The sequence below is a fragment of the Lontra canadensis genome, unplaced genomic scaffold (genome assembly GCF_010015895.1).
Source record: "Lontra canadensis isolate GAN:19392208 unplaced genomic scaffold, GSC_riverotter_1.0 scaffold74, whole genome shotgun sequence".
In the NCBI taxonomy this organism is placed as follows: Eukaryota; Metazoa; Chordata; class Mammalia; order Carnivora; family Mustelidae; genus Lontra; species Lontra canadensis.
The window spans coordinates 1,851,389-1,870,609 of record NW_022631068.1 but is presented as its reverse complement, the minus strand read 5'-3'; the positions used below and the strand labels follow the sequence as shown (position 1 = coordinate 1,870,609).

Below are 19,221 nucleotides of genomic sequence, written 5' to 3'. Positions count from 1 at the left end.
AAGCTCTAAAAGAATTTTTTTAAGATTTTATTTATTTATTTATTTATTTATTTATTTATTTATCAGAGAGAGAGAGAGAGAGAGCGTGCACAGGCAGAGGGAGAAGCAGCCTCCTCGCTGAGCAAGGAGCCCAATGCAGGACTCTGTCCCAGGACCCTAGGATCTCATGACCTGAGCCAAAGGCAGAAACTTAACTGTCTGAGTCACCCAGGAATCCCGAAAATCTCTAAGAGAATTAACAGAGGCAGTGCTCTGGGGTTTTAAAGGAGGGAAAGATCATTTATAGTTGGTGGAAATGAGAAATGCTTCTCAGATTCTAATCATAGACACTAGAAAGTCACCTGAACAATTACCTAGTCATCCTTATGATATTTGCCATTAACGTTATGCTTAAATGCCTATACTGAAGGAAGTTTACTGCATTTCAATGTAGTCTGTCCTATCCTGGATAACTCTGATGGCTGTAGAGTTTTTTCTTAGTCTAATGAATGGGAACTGACTCCTAATGTCTTCTACCCATCAGTTCCAGTTCTCTTTATAGACAGTCATATAATAAGTCTTTGTGATGATGAATATTGTGGCCTCAGATCCTGAGTTCCACATTCTTCAGCCATTTGTCATACATGACTTTAGATTTACCTTATTATCTGATTATTCCCATTGTAAAGGCTCAGGTGATCCAGTCTCTGAGAATGGCACCGGACTTTTGTAGAATGCAAAATAGGCAAAATATTGCACATGCAGAACTTATTCACAAATAAAACCATCATACTAGCTAGCTCCTGCTTAATCATGTCTTGGCCATTTCGTACTTGTACATTTTGTATCTTAGACCCAAGTATAGGACCTTACCTACTAACTTTCTTGTTATTATTGGATCCATTACTTTTCAGCCACTTGGATTCTTTTTAAAATCCGAGTTTTGTTATCTGTCGTTGAACCTCTTAATTTCTGTCATGAACTGATTTGAAGAATATATATTCTGTAGCTTCTGCTAAGGCATTGAAAAACGTGTTTACTAAGAGAGGACCAAGGACCAACCGATGTGTTGTCTCGCTAGAGACATGAGATTTCCTGTCAGGTGATTGCTAAATCTTTAGGTACTGTGGGGTACCTGTGTGGCTCATTGGTTAAGCATCTGCCTTTAGCTCAGGTCATGATCCCAGACCCCTGGGATTGAGTCCCACATCAGGCTCCCTGCTCAGTGGGGAGCCTGCTTCTCCATCTTCCTGATGCTTCCCCTTCTTGTGCTTAGTCTCTCTCTCTCTGTCAAATAAATAAATAAAATCTTTTAAAAAATATCTTTAGGTACTATATTTTACTTGGGTACTTGTCTACTTCATTGTGTTATCAACTGTTCCACATTTCTCCATTTTATCCATTAGGACAGTATGAGAGCCTTCCTTTCTCAGTTTAGAATGTACAAGCTGTATTTATTTATTTGACAGAAAGAGACATGGTGAGAGAGGGAACACAGAAGAAGGAGTGGGAGAGGGCTCCGCAGAGAGCCTGATGTGGGCCTCAATCCCAGGACCCTGGGATCATGACCTGAGCCAAAGGCAGACGCTTAACGACTGAGCCACCCAGGCATCCCTACAAACTTTATCTTGTCAAAAAGAAAATCAGGTCAACTTAAGAATTCTTGCTGGTTGGGGTACCTGGATGGCTCAGTCGGTTGGGCCTTTGACTCTTGGTTTCAGCTCAGGTCATGATCTCAAGTTGTGGGATGGAGCCCCACATCAGGCTCTGCACTCGGCAGGAAGTCTGCTTGAACATTCTCTCTCTCTGCCCCTCTCCCCACTCACTTGCATGCAGTCTCTTGCTCTTGCCTTCTAAAATAAATAAAACATTAAGAATTCTTGCTGGTTAAAAATATTATTGTTTTTCATAAGTTGTAAATGGAAGTTATTTTACTAAGATTCCTCAATGAGAGCTACCATTTCATTAAGTTGTCTTTCTGTCACCACACTTACTTCATGTAGTTGCACTTTCTCTTTCTTCTTAGGGAATTCCATGTAACTTTAGAGGCAATCAGATTCTTCTTGTTTTTTATGTTGTTTCTAACTGATTATTGAGGACTTACTTTGTGTCTTACCCTGGTTGGTCTAAGCTTTTCATTTGTGTTATCTCACAAGTACCTTTATTTTCCAAATGAAATCATATCCATATCTTCTGTGAACTTTTTACTAGTATTTCAGTGTTTCTAGTAATCCCTCACTTTTTCAGACTCAACAGTTGTCTTTAAATATTCATGAGACATTTAGTGGTGTATCTTCTCCCCACCCTGGATGCTTGATTTTAAGTTATCTCAGGGTAGGGACCATATCTTACATAGCGAGTAGTACATTGTATATTTTATGAACTTTGGTCCACTGTTTTAGCACGTAGTGATTTATATGTATGTATATATGATTATGAAATTAGAAATTTATATGTATATTAAAATTTGATTAAATATAGTCATAGAATCAAGGTGCAGGTACTCATTGAAAAAGTATCTAAGTGTGAACTCTTAACTAGATGATACACTTTTTTGGGGATGGTCTGAAGACCTTGGCCAACTTGGTTTTTTCCAGTCCTTTGTCTGAAGCAGGTCTCTGTGTCCATATCTTTTGACACCAGTGCATCTCCTTGATTTTGAAAATACATAAAACTGTTTTTTTTGTTTGTTTGTTTGTTTGTTTTTTAAAGATTTTACTTATTTATTTTTTTGACAGAGAGATAGAGAGCACAAGTAGGCAGAGAGGCAGGTAGTGGGAAAGGGAGAAGCAAGCTCTCCGCTAAGCAGGAAGCCCGATTCAGGGTTTGATCCCAGGACCCTGAGATCATGACCTGAGCCGAAGGCAGCTGCTTAGCCGAATGAGCCACCCAGGCACCCCAATAAAACTAATTTTTTAATTATAAGAATAATACATGCATATAGTAAATGTAGCAGGTAATAGAATTTATTTATTTGAAAGAGAGCACCAGTGCCGTGGGGAAGAGGTAGGGGGCCAAGGGGCAGAGGGAGAGGGAGAAGCAGGCTCCCTGCTGAGTTCAATTTTAGGACCCCAAGATCATGACCTGAGCCAAAAGCAGACACTTAACTGACTAAGCCACCCAGGTGCCCCAGTCTTTCTTTTAAGTGCAAAATGACAATTCTCTATCTGGATTTTTTTTTTTAAGATTTTATTTATTTGACAGAAATCACAAGTAGGCATAGAGACAGGCAGAGATTGGGGGAAGTGGGCTCCCTACTGAGCAGAGAGCCCAATAGCAGGGCTCGATCCTAGGACCCTGAGATTATTACCTGAGCCAAAGGCAGAGGCTTAACCCACTGAGCCACCCAGGCGCCCCTTTATCTGGATTTTGTATTTAAAGCATTTTTTTTTTTTTAAAGATTTTATTTATTTGACAGAGATCACAAGTAGGCAGAGAGGCAGGCAGAGAGAGGAGGAAAGAGGCTCCCTGCTGAGCAGAGAGCCCGATACGGGGCTTGATCCCCAGGACCCTGGCATCATGACCCGAACCAAAGGCAGAGGCTTAACCCACTGAGCCACCCAGGTGCCCCTAAAGCATATTTTTTAGTATAAGCACATAAAGATCTACATCATTGTATTCCCTTACGTGGATGTGCCATAATTTGATACTTGTTTTAAAAGTGAGAAAATAAAAAATGATTTGCCCAGCCAAGCATTTACATTTCATTTAGGAAGACAGAACACGTACTTAAGAGTTACATATGTCTGGGGCACCTGGGTGGCTCAGTGGATTAAAGCCTCTGCCTTCTGCTCAGGTCATGATCCCAGGGTCGTGGGATTGAGCCCCGCATCATCGGGCTCTCTGCTCAGCAGGGAGCCTGTTTCCTCGTCTCTCTGCCTGCTGCTCTGCCTACTTGTGATCTCTGTCTGTCAAATAAATAAATACAATCTTTAAAAAAAAATGTTTAGAAAAAAAGAGTTACATATGTCATAAGGACAATTTTTTTTTTAAGATTTTATTTATTTATTTGACAGAGATTACAAGTAGACAGAAGGAGGGGGAAGCAGGCTCACTGCTGAGCAGAGAGCCCGATGCGGGGCTCGATCCCAGGACCCTGAGATCATGACCTGAGCCGAAGGCAGAGGCTTTAACCCACTGAGCCACCCAGGCGCCCCTCATAAGGACAATCTTAATCTATTCTTCCCTTTGAAAGGGCTTAGTATACTCTGAAACACTCCATCATCGCCCAGAGTAAGTTTATTAACTAAGTAACTTTATTAACTAGGTCAATATCATCTAGTTAGTAATTAAAATTATTATTCTTGGTGGAGGGTATAGTACACGGTTGTACAGATTATGGAGTGTTAAATTCACATTCAACTGTTACATTTTGGGTACTTCTGAAAATAAGAAATTATTTTGATTGCTCAGATTTTTTTTGCAAGGGCTGCCAGACTTGATTTTTTAAAAACGATTCCTAACTGATATCTTATGTCAAAGATTGAAAGCTATAAATTTTTTAAAGGCTTTTGGGGAGGTATTTTTGCATAGCTTAATGTTTTGTTGTTAAAGGTATGGTGGAGCTAGTTCCTGCTTCAGATACCCTCAGGAAAATCCAAGTGGAATATGGTGTGACTGGATCCTTTAAAGATAAACCGCTTGCAGAGTGGTTGAGGAAATACAATCCTTCTGAAGAGGAATATGAAAAGGTGATTGGCAAGTCTCCTTATTCCAGATAACTTTATCACAAATGTATTACATAGGTTATAAGTGCTTTTCATTTTCCAGCTCTGGTGACTAGCCATGTAGTCTAAGTTGTGAAAGCAGTGTCTTTCTCTTAAGTTTAAAAAAAAGTTATATACACATATGTTTCTATATAAACAGTGGATCTAATGGTAAGAATCTGAGTGAAACCAATGCTAAATTACCCCCAAAACTTTCCAAGCATGCATTTAGAGGCCAGCAAAACAGGTATTTTTATGACCCAGAATGTTCACATTTCACAAAGATCTTGGGACAAGTTATGAAAATGAGTAAGAGTGGCTCCATGTGTGTAAGTGTGGAGTTGAGAGGAAAATTATGGGCCAGACTTTCTGAGCTTGAACTTAGGTTCCAAGTCATCAGGTATTGAGCCTTAGGCAAATTATTAACCTCTTCTGTGCTTCAGTAACCTGGGATATGAAATAGTATACATTACAGTATTATAGTACTTTTTTTTTGGTAATATAGTACATATTATGGCTGTAAAAAATAACAACACTACAAGGCTCTTGTGAGAGTTAGATGAGTTTATAAAGAAAGCCCTACACAGAGTAAATCCTGTAGTTAATAGCTGTTAATATTAGAGGTGCCAATTTTTTGTTTTAGCATACTTTTGAATTCTATAACAAGAAAGGAACTCTCAGAGCAACTGAGTTGCTCATTTGGTAGTATATGACTTTTTTTTATAGACAGAGTGCGTGTGATCACATCAGTGTCAGGAGGGGCAGAGGGAGAAGGAGAGAGAGAATCTTTAAGCAGACTCCCCGCTTCATGGAGCTGAATGCAGGGCTCAGTCCCACCACCCATGAGATCATGACCTAAGCTAAAACCAAGAGTTGGACACTTAACCGGCTGAACCGGACAGGTGCCCCATGACCTTAGCATTGTGAGTTCAAGCCCCGTGTCGGTGAGGGCTGAGGGAAGTAGAGTTTACTTAAGAAAAAAAAAATGGGAAAAGGGAAAGGGAAATCTCTTAGGACATAAGGCCTCCAGTGATCCTAAACTGCCTAAGAAAGACTCAAGAACACTTTCTCTTTTATTTATTTGACAGACAGTCACAAGTAGGCAGAGAGAGAGAGAGAGAGAGAGAGAGAGAGAGAGAGAGGAGGAAGCAGGCTCCCTGCTGAGCAGAGAGCCTGATGTGGGACTCGATCCCAGGACCCTGAGATCATGACCTGAGTTAAAGGCAGAGGCTTATTAACCCACTGAGCCACCCAGGCACCCTCAAGAACACTTTCAATGGCAATGTAAGGAGATCTCAGTTTTAATGTCATTTGCCTGCCTCCTTTATGTCATCAGGTCATTAACATATCACATTTACAGATAAATACAAATTCTATTTGTTGACCTAAGAAGGTAGAGGAATTTAGCTCTTTGTTTAAGATCACTTCCTTTTCTTGTGGTGTGGGGAAAGCAGTGCAACAGAAGCTGATACTTTATAGTAATGTTGGCTCTTTTGTGGTTCTGAGGAAGTGGTTTGACACAAAATAATTGTCAAGTAGCATACAGTGAGTGCCTTTTATGCATTTGACTCTTAATGTACTTTACATAGAGGAGTCACACTGCTTGGGGTGAACCTTGCGTCTGCCACTTAAAAATTATGTGGTCTTGGGCAAAGAACTTCTATGTTTCAGTTTCCCTCATGACAATGAGGGAAATGACAATCATAATCATACCTATGTCATATAGTGTGCATGTGTGTAGGTTTGTAGGTGTGTAGGAAGAGTAGTGTAGTGACTGGTTTGTGATAAGTGCTGTGTAAACCTTGGCTCTTTACCATCATCAGTTATGATTTCTGGGGAGTTATGAAATAACCACATGGACATGTAGAGCCATATGACTGCACTATTCAGAAATTTAGTTCCCTGAGGATAAACTAAATGCACATGCTTTAGATAAAAGTACTCATTATATACATCTTGCTGCATCCTTCTGCATGATACTATGTTAGTGATTTAATCCGCAGGGCAGGTAAGACTGAAGTGAGAGATCTCCAGCTTCGAAAAACTTGCAGATGACATAAGGAGTCAACAAAACATATTAATTATACTATTGTATGTTTAAAGATACAAGCTGACTTTCTTCATACATGCCCTCCCTATAAGCCAAAAAAGGGGAAAATATTCTTTTATTCAGATTAATCTTTGTCACAGTGTTACCACCACTTGTACTGAACAGTAGAGCCTGTGAGGAGCAGAGTTGCACAAAGATGATTCTTAAAAGATGTTTAAAGGCAGCATGTACCCCAAGTAGGGACTGGCAGTTTCTCTGCCTATTAAAGGACAATAGATGGAGAGATAGGGCAGTAACCACCTTTAGAAGGGTGTTTTTATTTTTTTGAAATATGACAAGGCTGACTTTTGTTATCATAACCTAGTTTATAAGGTGTTGAAAAAGTGAATCACGATAGTGTTTTCAAAGGGTGATGAATTACTTTAATCTTTATAACCTGCCTCCTTTTTAAAAATAATTTTTTTCTAAAATAATTCTATATCTTTATTATAGGCTTCAGAAAATTTTATCTATTCTTGTGCTGGATGCTGTGTAGCCACCTATGTCCTAGGCATCTGTGATCGACACAATGATAATATAATGCTTCGAAGCACAGGACACATGTTTCACATTGACTTTGGAAAGTTTTTGGGCCATGCACAGATGTTTGGTAGCTTCAAAAGGTACTCACATTGTTACTATTGCTGAAGAAAAGAGGGGGGCTTTTTTTTTTTTTTTTAAATCAAGTACCCTGAGGGGTGCCTGGCTGGCTCAATCAGTAGGGCTTACAACTCTTGGTCTCAGGGTTGTGAGTTCAAGCCCCACTTCAGGTGGAGCCTACCTTTAAAAAACAAAAACAAGAAAAATAAGTACTCCAGGTAATTCTGAAGCAGAATTTCCACATTGTAGGTCACTTTTCAAAAGGTATTAGTAAAATAATCTGTATCTGTCCACATGTGTATGTATATCTGGAAGAGTTTCAATAATTTTACTTGAAGGAAAAAGAATTCGACTTTTTTTTACCACACAGTGGTTAAGTTTTTGATGGTTTTAATGTCAGCCACTTTACAATTAAGTATTCTTCTGTCCACTTTCTTCTTCCCAAGAAAAGTGAAACTGTTGGTTTGCTTTCTTAGGTTAACTCAAGAGGCCATTGACTTCAAGTTCTGTCATTTCAAGTAATGCTAAAATGACTTTAAGTTCTGTCATTTCAATTAATCAAAATGTTTTCATTTTGATAGGATCAGAATTTTACTTAAGATTGATATCTGTGTATATTTTGAGGAACCTTTCTTTTGACACATTTAGTGAAACATTGATTTTAATTAGTAAACACAACTTATTTTATTTTACAGATTTTATTTATTTATTTGACAGAGACCACAAACAGGGTAGAGCTGGGGAGCAGCAGGGAGAGAGAGAAGCAGATTCCATGCTAAGAAGGGAGCCCGGTGTAGGGCTCAATCCCAGGACCCTGGGATCATGACCCAAGCCAAGGGCAGACTCTTTGACTGAGCCACCCAGGTCCCCCTGGACACAGCTTATTTTATTTTATTTATTTTTTTTTTTTTTAAAGATTTTATTTCTTTATTTGACAGACAGAGATCACAAGTAGGCAGAGAGGCAGGCAGAGAGAGAGGGGGAAGCAGGCTCCTCGCTGAGCAGAGAGCCCGATGCGGGGCTCCATCCCAGGACCCTGAGGTCATGACCTGAGCCGAAGGCAGAGGCTTAACCCACTGAGCCACCCAGGCGCCCCAACACAGCTTATTTTAAAAGAAAGGCACTTTTCCACAAATTAATGTCCCCAAACTTGCCTCTTTTCTTGTTGTTGTCTTGTAGCTCTCATTGATTATGACTAGGGATTAAAAAAAGACCCTAACAAATGTCTTGACCATGTAGTAGATAAGAGTCTGTCTCTCTCCCTGTGTGTGTGCGTGTTTAGTAACATTTGTTGGAATGAATTAAGGTGTATTTAACTACTTAGTGGTACCTGTTAGGAATGTTCCCATTTGTATGATGGCAATGAGTGCCGAATTTTTCTCTCTGTATGTAAGTTCTGTTCTCTATTTGAGTGTGTGAGTTTATAAATATCATTTTGGAAAAAATTCATATATGTGTTCTATCTAAATAATGAGATTGATTATATGATGGTTTTTCTGAAAAATGCAAATTTATAAGTTTTAATGCAGATTCAAACCTGCCTGATTCTTAATTTCCCAGTTGGAAATTGCTCTGGCTCAGGTAGCTTAGTTCAATAACCATGTGGTAACAAAAGCACTATTTGATTATCTTCTGTAAATATTACTTTGTGTTGTGTACTTTCTTTTTAAATAGGGATCGGGCTCCTTTTGTGCTTACCTCTGATATGGCATATGTCATTAATGGGGGTGAAAAGCCTACCATTCGTTTCCAGTTGTTTGTGGACCTCTGCTGTCAAGCCTACAACTTAATAAGAAAGCAGACAAACCTCTTTCTTAACCTTCTTTCACTGGTAACTGTGTTCTTTTACAAGCCCTTAATTAATTTACATTAATGTTCTGTTTCAATAGCTAAAGAAGAATATTTTGGAATAAAATTTACCGTAGTTTCAAATGTCAGAAATAGTGTTACCAAATATTCAAAAATTGCCAGACATCATTTATATAAAATATAAAATGTAAGTCACATCTACCTTGGAGGTGTGGAGTAAAAGTAACTGACTAAAAGGGACCCTGAGAGCCATCTGGGATGCTGGAACATATTTTGTGTCTTAATTTTGGTGTGTTCAGATTTCTGTACTTTTCTGGGTGTGTATTAAGTTAAACCTCTGCTATGATTATTGAGACTGAACCTGATTTAAAAAAAAAAAAAGAAGAAGAGGACTAGACAAAAGGTCTGGATTTCACAGATTTTATTCCATAAACTGGCTTTGTGACTTCCAACAATTGACTTGTATGACCTCAGTTTTTCTCATTTATAACTGAATCACTTAGGTGCCTATAAGACTAATATAAATTCCTCAAAACTGTGATTATTTTGTTTGCTTTAGTTCTAATTACTTGGCCAGCTTTTAAGGGATGGGTGGGGAATAGACTTTTAAAAAGTAACTCACAAACTCTTTTTCCCTATCTGTAGATGATTCCTTCAGGGTTACCAGAACTTACAAGTATTCAAGACTTGAAATATGTTAGAGATGCACTTCAGCCACAAACTACAGATGCAGAAGCTACAATTTTCTTTACTAGGTAAGGCATATTTAAATATGTTGGAGAAGGCACAGAGCTTTGATTTGTTTTCCTTAGTTTAAACAAATGCTATATATCAGAATCTGATTTTTAGGAAATAATTGTGATTCAGTATTAGTAAATAGTAGGTTTATCAAAAGTATATTTTATGTCAGAAGATTTTTTACTGAATAAATGTAAAGGATTTGCAATAACACTAAAAGATTTATTTTTCAAAATGACTCAGGTTTTATTTAGTATATGACTTGAATTATAAACATCCTATTTATGACCTATTTCTGCAAAGCATATTTTCTATAGTGCCAAGTACAAGGATGTGTGTGTGGGGGGGGGTTCCCCTAAAATAATACCTGTACTAATCTGTTTTTCAGGATTTTGCCATAACCATTTTCATGGATACCATAAATAATTAAAACTGCAAACTCTGGGACACTGCTATAGTAAATTGTTACTATATGATGTAGTACTTAAAATACATATATTAATTACTGGCATTTGAACTTGTCATTTTTGCTTTAAAAGCAGATCTTCCTGGCAAGTATGTTCTAAAAGTCTGGTGACCAGGTCGGTCACTATCCAGTGATACCGCCTCATTATTATGCCACAGAAGGGAGAGACCCAAGAGCTCATGTTCTTTTTTCTCTTTTCTCTTGCCTTCTTCCTCTCAGTGGAAAAAAGAGATAGAAAACTGGACTGGACTTCTCTAGTCTCAAGAGTCTGGGCTGAATTGAATTGAAGGAAGCTGACTTTTATATAGCCTTCCAAACTAATCCTGATAATTTAGGTATTGATGGGTTTTGTTTTGTTTTTCAAAAGAGATTCACTGGCTTCTCTAGGCAAAACTATAAAGCAGGCAGGTATTGGTCTGCTTGAGCTGCCATAACAAAATAATCATAGATGACATGGCTTAAACAATAGACACTTATTTTCTCTTACTTCTAGAGGCTGGGAAGTCCTAGAATCAAGGTGCCAGCTTATTCCCTTCCTGGTGAACTACTGCCTTCTTGTGTTTCCTCACAGGAAAGGAGGAGATAAAGAGCAAGAAAGCATAAACTTTCTTGTCTCTTCTTGTAAGAACACTAATTCTTTTGGATCAGTTTTATCCTTAAGACTGCATCTAATATTGATTACTGACTCCATAAAGGCCCTGTGGGGTTGGGGCTCAACATAGGAATTTTAGAGAATACAAATATTTAGTCCATAGCAAAGCAAGAACCTTTGTGTGAAGTTCTAGACTTTTCTTTTTTGAATCTCTTTCCTCTTTCTGGATTTCTTTATCCTGCTTCTGAGACAGTATTTTTTTTTTTTTTGGCATGCCTAAAATGTTTTATCCAAGCCTGCCTTCCAGATTTGTTACCATGAAACTCCCTATTCTGTCAAAACTTCTTTTTCCAACTGAGGGAAATAACGATTATTTGAAGAAGTCTGATACCAGATTCTACTACTATTTGGTAGAAAAGATTTTATTAAATTTGATTACTTTTTTTTTCCCAAGATTTTACTTATTTGGCAGAGAGAGACACAGCGAGAGAGGGAACACAAGCAAGGGGAGTGGGAGAGGGAGAAGCAGGCTTCCCGCTGAGCAGGGAGCCCAACATGTGGCTCCATCTCAGGACCCTGGGATCATGACCTGAGCCGAAGGCAGATGCTTAACGACTGAGCCACCTAGGCGCCCCTGGATTACTTTCAGTGCTTCCTTCTATACCTGTTTTCAACTTCCCTATTTATTAAAAGGGAATTAAATAATGATCATCTTTTTTGGCATTATACCAGTCATCTTCTATCCCTAATAGTTTTTAAGTTAATGTTAGATCCCACAGAGCTCAAGAAATACAGCATCATTTCTTGGGAGACTGTGGAATGGGATGGAATAGAGACTTTCTTGTGCTAAAATATTTTGTTGGGATGGACTATCTTTTAATAGGTTTTTGGCCTAAAGAACAAGGGAAAATCCTGGCAAAGTGAGAATATGCTTAATATTTTAAAAGGAATGAAAATGGGGGCGCCCGACTGGCTCAGTCAGTAGAACATGTGACTCTTGATCTCAGGATAGTGAGTTCAAGCTCCGAGTTGAGCCTAAAGTTTACTTATGGGGTAGGGGAGGAACAGAGGGAGAGGTGGAGAGAGATAAGTTTAAGGAGGCTCCCTGCAGCCCGAGATAGGGCTCAGTCTTAAAACCCTGAGATCATGACCTGAACAGAAATCAAGAGTTGGTGCTTTACCATCTGAGCCACCCAGGCGGCCCAAGGGCCTAGAGCTTACTTTAAAAGGAGATTTACATATCTTGGTTGATAGACAGGTAGATAGATTAAACAAAAAAGAATTTAATGGGCTCCTGGCTGGCTCAGTTGATGGAGTGTGAGATTCTTGATCTCAGGGTTGTAAATTTGAGCCCCACATTGGGTGTAGTTTAAAAATAAAATCTTAACTTTTTTTTAAAGGGTATGAAAATGTCTTTATCCTTTATTATGTTCAAAGAACTGAACATGTTTTCTCATGAATATTTGCTATTAACATATTTTCTGATTTTTTGTAGGCTTATTGAATCAAGTTTGGGAAGCATTGCCACAAAGTTTAACTTCTTCATTCACAATCTTGCTCAGTTGCGTTTTTCTGGTCTTCCTTCCAATGATGAGCCCATCCTTTCATTTTCGCCCAAAACATACTCATTTAGACAAGATGGTCGAATCAAGGAAGTCTCTGTTTTCACTTATCATAAGAAATACAACCCAGATAAACATTATGTAAGTTCGGTTTTGGTATTTGTAGAGACTTATGCATGCATGCATGTTTTCCTTTTCGTACTTATTTCCTCCATGGATGGTCCAAAAATAAACAAATAATTGAGGAATCCCTAATTGTTTTTTGGTATGTATTTATTGGTAAATTTGCTCCCAAACTATGGGGGACAAACAGTATTCTTCCTTCCAGAGACAAGGTGATATTTTGCTTTTTCTCCTTTCTTCAATTTGTTCTTAATTTTAAGGTAAAGCTTGCTCACTGTAACAAAATCCACCTATGTAAAAACACATAAAATCTTCAGTTCTCATTCCACTTTCTAGGGATGAAGTATTATTAAACACACACACATATAAAATTCAAGTTTGAACAAAAGCAAGATCTTCAATATGCTTTCCACCACCCCATGAATAGCATTATCATCATTGTGCTCATAATTTTATTGGGAAATACTTTACAGCAGTCTATTTTTTTTTCTTTTTTTTTTTAAAGATTGTATTTATTTATTTGAAAGAGAGAATGAGAGAGAGCACATGAGAAGGGGAGGGTCAGAGGGAGAAGCAGACACCCCACTGAGCAGGGTGCTGGATTTGGTACTCAATCCTGGGACTCCCGGTTCATGACCTGAAGACAGTCGCTTAACCAACTGAGCCACCTAGGCACCCTGCAGCAGTCTTTAAATCCTTGACAAACTGATATTTTAGAAAGCAACTTTTTAAAATTTTCATCTATTTTATTGTTAGTAAATTTTTGTAAGTTTAGTATTTTATCCTAACACCATTTCATTGAATATTCCATTCTTTCCCCCAATGATTTATGTTATGTTATAGATATTATAATGTTAGCATATTTTAAATGTACTAAATTTATATATATCCCTGAATTTATTTCTGGTCTTCTCTAGAAATAGTTTTTTTCTACACCAGTATTTTATTCTATAAAGTACTCTGACTTTATAATACTTTAAATATCCAGTTAGACAAGTCTTTTCTCATCCTCCTGCCACCTTTTTTTGCCTTTCTCATTTATGCTCTTAAAGGAGCTTATTAATGTGTTCATTGGAAATGTCCTAAATTTATAAATTTCAGGAAGTACATTTATTATATATAATCCTGGAAATAAATGATTTTCACTTTCCAGTTCTTGTTTATATATCGTACAGTATTTAATATCACTCTCAGACTTAGTTAGATGTCTATAAATACAATGACTTTCCTGTATGCGCTTTCCTCTCAGTGACATATATACTACTAAGTTAAAAGCACTTGACCAAGCTGTAAATTTTCTGTCGGGAAAGGCTTTTTTGTTTTGTTCTGTTTGTCTTAATCTGTTTGGGGTGTGGTTTCTTTTCAGATTTATGTAGTCCGAATTTTGAGGGAAGGACAGTTAGAACCATCATTTGTGTTCCGGACTTTCGATGAATTTCAGGAACTTCACAATAAGCTCAGTATTATTTTTCCACTTTGGAAGTTACCAGGGTATGTTCCCATTTTTGTACATTAATCCTTTTTTTATAGGAAACAATTTCTTACCATGTGTCACTCGAAAGCTTTGTGTAAACATTTAGTAAGATACAATGGACCATGTGTGACTGACTTTTCTCTGTATCCCAAGGACCTGAGAACAGTACTATCCATCGACCGGGAACTGTAGCATCCTGCTGAGTGAATAAACTGAATAAATGGGATCCTAAACTTAAAGCTGGGGATTTTCTAGTTTTCTAATTTCAGTTGAAGCTTTTTCTTTCTTTCTTTCTTTCATTTGTTTGTTTGTTTGAAGTCATACCGGATTAGGTAAATTGTTACTGCAACTACCTTTACAGTGAGGTCAAGGAACTTAGTAGAATCTTTTGTTTGTTCATCTATCTATTTTAAAAATTTTATTTATTAGAGAGAGAGAGCACAAGTAGGTGGTAGGGGAGTGGCGAGGTGGGAGAGAGGGAGAAGCAGGCTCCCTGATGTGGGACTCTTCCAGGACCCTGGGATCATGACCTGAGCTGAAGGTAGATGTTTAACCAACTGAGCCACCCAGGCTCTCCTAATTGTAGAATCTTTTAATTATTGTCTCTACCATAGTCTGCAACATAACATAATAATTTGGAATCTTGGTTTTAGCAAAATCGAATTTTAAATCACTGCAGAAATAATTATGGCCTTACCAAGCACCTCTAAAAAAGAATAAGCTGAGGCAGTGAGATTGTTGGTCAAAATCTTAGTACTTAGTTTTCTATCTGTTAACCCTTTTAAAACCCTCATTTTTAATGTAGCTAATGACCAATAGATTTCTGGTGCCGGGCTGCTCATACTCTTCTTAGACTAGATTTCAGAAATGAAGAGTCAACAAAGTGTGGGTATCAGTTTATTTCCACATGCAGTATCATTTTTCATTGTTAGCAAAATAAGCAAAGTTAAGATTATTCTTGATTTGGGCCCTATGTCACTTGTGGACAAAGTGTTGACAAGGGTATGGGACTGATATCAACAGGAACTGTGGCTGATTGAGTTATGATTTTGGAGGATAAGATATGCAAAAATATTTGTAAACAGATTAATCTTTAGAAAAAAAACAGTAGAAAATAAGTAATAAATAGCAAAATAGTGTCTCTTTTGTACCAAGGTTTATAAAAGGCTAACAAGTACTTGAACTATTTCATCTCCAGTACTTGAAAAGAAATTACAGAAATTTACTTTCTAGTAGATTAAAATTCCACTTTGTATTTAAGTATATATATTTTTAAAATATATATATTTCTAAATAAATATTGTGCTTAACTCTATAAATACTTCCAAGTGAAATAATTTAAATCCCCCTTGTGTTTTCTTTTGTAGCTTTCCTAATAGGATGGTTCTAGGAAGAACACACATAAAAGATGTAGCAGCCAAAAGGAAAATTGAATTAAACAGTTATTTACAGAGTTTGATGAGTGCTTCAACCGATGTAGCAGAGGTGACTGTCCTAATTGAAAAAGAATATTCTATTCTTGGTGCTACATGCTATTTAAATTAATACATTTTTTTTCTCTTCTTAGTGTGATCTTGTTTGTACTTTTTTCCATCCTTTACTTCGTGATGAAAAAGCTGAAGGAATAGCTAGGTGTGCAGGTGAGATTATTTTTCTCTTTATCGATAATTGATGGCTTCCCTATGACTTGAAAGTTAATAATTTCTCAGTGAATGTGGTAGAGTGACAGTGGGGTTACTGGCTATACTCCAGTGAGAATGAGAGGATAGTCCTTTTAAGCCTGTCAATTTCTGGATAAACATAATTTTCCTAATAGAATGTGATTATTAAAGAACTACAAATCAGTGGCCTACTAGGTTATTTACCTTTTCCTTTCCCCACATAGGATGATCCTGGAATTAAAGCAAAATTTTTTTGTCATAGTTTGTACCACTATAAGCAAGATAAAATAAAGATGATTGTATTTTTATTTTCAGATGCAGGTCCATTCAGTCCTACTCCAGGCCAAATTGGAGGAGCAGTAAAATTATCTATCTCTTACCGAAATGGTACTCTTTTCATCATGGTGATGCACATCAAAGACCTTGTGAGTGATTATAAATAATGATTGTAGAGAAGACCTATACCTTGGTAGGAAGCATTACTATTAAGGGAAAACTTTTCTTTATAGGTTACTGAGGATGGAGCTGACCCAAATCCATACGTCAAAACATACCTACTTCCAGATACCCACAAAACATCCAAACGTAAAACCAAAATTTCACGAAAAACCAGGAATCCAACATTCAATGAGATGGTAAGTTAAAGTCATTTCTAAAAATGTCTTAGATTTGTTCTTTAAATTTTAAACAGTTTAAATTTAAAATTTTTAGGTACCAGATTCAGAACTATTTATTGTACTAGTAAAGCCAATCAGTAGCAATCTAGTGATACTTATCAAATGTTGCAGAATTAAACCATCATTGAGCCTTAGGTTTTGAAAAGATCTTAGGAGTTATCTTCAACCACCTTTCCAGTGACTGAACTCCCTCTACAACATTTTCAAGAAGTGGTTATCCAGTCTATGCTGAAATACTTCTAGTCCATCCACTTTGTTTTGGGCAGCTACAGCTCTTACATATATATATATTTATTTTTTATTTTTTATTATTTTTTTTAATACTGGGCTGAATCTTCACTGCCTGGAGTTTGCTCCTGTGGGTCTCAGTTGTATGACTTGGAACTATACAGAATTTAGTCTTTCTCTCCTCTGTGGCAGCCCCTCAGATAACTGAAGTTCTCAAAAGCCCTTCCTGTTTATCCTTTTAAAACATCTTCACTAACTTTACCTTTGTTTGATAGGATATAGTTTCAAAATTATTCTCCTAATTCATTTCAGGCTGTCAGCAAGCCACTTCAGATAGAGTGCTCTACGCTAAAAGCAGTAAGCAAAGCATCAGCTGAACAGGATGGAGCAAACTGTGACTTTGCTGTTTGCTGAGCTATTCATGGTCACCTTATGAACTTACTCATCTATTAAAACCTGCTAACCTTTAGTCAAATACTTTTTAGGATAAGCACCACACTATGTGTGTACATTAACCTCACATCCACACAAAAATGTCTGGAAATAAATGTGGATTTTCATCAGGTTTTAAGTTTGTTAAAACCGCAGAATAGCCTTGTAGCTCTTGAAAAGCATATACAATGTTTGGTGAAGACAAGTTGGTGTTATTCTCAAAAAGAAGTATTGGTTTGTTTCCTAGTTAGTATACTTTCAAGAAATGAAATGTGGTCAGTTTTTAATTTTTATTAGTCAAACAATAAGAAGGACTAGATTAAAGAGATCTTTCTCAGAAGTTAGGATGAGGCCTTGCTGGAAAAAAGTTCTAAGTGCTGAATGTGATGTGTCAGCTAATTTATAGCATTCTAGATTTGCTGTAAGCTGTATTGGTAGTTGGTGAATTTGCATTGAAATATGGATAATCAAATTATTTCATGGCATATAAAATCTAATAGAAAAAAAAGACAACAAAAAGAAATTCTGATCCCTCATTTTTTGTAAAATAGCTGTGTTATCCCCACTTGCTACCTTCCGTTCTCTTTCCCAGGTGTCAGACCATCTCAAGGCATGCCGCCTTATAACTGCATTTCCCTTCCCCATAACTCCAGCTCAGAAAATCCATGTTGTCAGTGTTTAGACAATAATAATTTTCTACTCTGTGCACTTCTATGTCAGACACTCAGAGGAATGATGATAAAATCTAAGACTCCTGAAATACAAAATGTGCATCTAAATATGAGGCAAATTCTACTAAACATGTCATAATCAGTGTTATTAATTGTTGTCTCTTTAACTACTAATCTCACTTCTGTTTTTACTTAAAATAATCGAAGAAACCAAGCAAACAAAAAAATTTGTAACTTACTGTTTTCTTTTTGCCTTTGCTCTAGCTTGTGTACAGTGGATATAGCAAGGAAACCCTAAGACAGAGAGAACTTCAACTCAGTGTTCTCAGTGCAGAGTCTCTGCGGGAGAATTTTTTCCTCGGTGGAGTGACCCTGCCTTTAAAAGATTTCAACTTGAGCAAAGAGACAGTTAAGTGGTATCAGCTGACTGCTGCAGCAACCTATTTGTAAGCTAGTGAATTTCTGAGCTTTGAAAGCAAGAATAGTTATAAACACTTAAACACACACACACACACTTGGGAACTTTGTATAATATTTTTAAACTTAGAAATTATGAAGTAAATGTACTTACTGCATTTCAACACATCTGGTGGACCAACAGTCACATAATTAACTTTTATGAACTAGTTGAAGCCATTGCTGTTTTAAAGTCCTATAGAAGGCTATAAACCCTAAACTTAATATACAGTAAGTCCGGAAAAAGACTCCTGAGTTGAAGGATTTAATCCTTTCAGAGTAATAGCTTTAGTTTAGTCTGACAGTACAGTACGGTGTCAATTCAACCATCTGTATTACATTGTTTCTTACACAGACACAGCATGTTTTCCTGTTTTGCACCTTTTACAGCCTTTACCACTGTGTGTGTTCACAAACACCAAAGGAAAGGGAAGGTGCAGGATGTTACCAGAAAATGCAGCTGCTATTCACAGGGCCGAAAGCAAAGCACAAATAATAGTTATGTTCAGAACTACTATGTAGTTTATAGAAGTAGGGGAAAATAATACTGCTTTTTATCACTCATGTCTTTAAAACCTTTTTCAGAATAAGTGCCAATCACTGAAGTTGTAAATAATGGTGCCTTAACTTCATATGCTTCCCTGGCACTTCATTCTGATTTTTTCCTGACTTGATAATTCGTAAGTTTTCACTCACTTTCAACTTACTAAAGAATTATCTACATTTACTAGTGTTTTTCCCACAGATTTTATTTCTTCTTGTGTGACTTAAACAGACACGTGATTTATGTTTTTGTTGCCCCATAACTGAATGAGATTCATCAGTGTAACTATACTAAATGCCATCATTCCATTATAATACTACATTTTCTCCCAGGAGTGTGAATTGAACTTTGGTAATCCACCTCCCATGTATCTATACTCCACTTACTCATTAAGCAAGTGAAAATTGTTCACTC

General features: G+C 37.1%; 1 protein-coding gene across 4 annotated transcripts in view; it reads left to right on the top strand.

The window, feature by feature from the left end:
* The window catches only part of PIK3C2A (phosphatidylinositol-4-phosphate 3-kinase catalytic subunit type 2 alpha), a 99,589-nt gene extending 81,073 nt beyond the window's left edge, over nt 1-18,516 (top strand). For 3 of the 4 annotated variants that reach the window (XM_032881130.1, XM_032881129.1, XM_032881128.1), the window contains exons 23-33: nt 4,534-4,670; nt 7,228-7,397; nt 9,049-9,205; nt 9,829-9,938; nt 12,475-12,682; nt 14,031-14,155; nt 15,506-15,623; nt 15,706-15,778; nt 16,115-16,224; nt 16,309-16,434; nt 18,072-18,516. In XM_032881130.1, coding sequence (XP_032737021.1) covers nt 4,534-4,670; nt 7,228-7,397; nt 9,049-9,205; nt 9,829-9,938; nt 12,475-12,682; nt 14,031-14,155; nt 15,506-15,623; nt 15,706-15,778; nt 16,115-16,224; nt 16,309-16,434; nt 18,072-18,257 — 1,520 coding nt within the window. In that variant the 3' untranslated portion in view covers nt 18,258-18,516. Of the gene's footprint in view, nt 1-4,533; nt 4,671-7,227; nt 7,398-9,048; nt 9,206-9,828; nt 9,939-12,474; nt 12,683-14,030; nt 14,156-15,505; nt 15,624-15,705; nt 15,779-16,114; nt 16,225-16,308; nt 16,435-18,071 lie in introns of those variants that run through there. The other variant, XM_032881131.1, reaches the window with a different exon arrangement.
* Nucleotides 18,517-19,221: the final 705 nt, after the last annotated feature.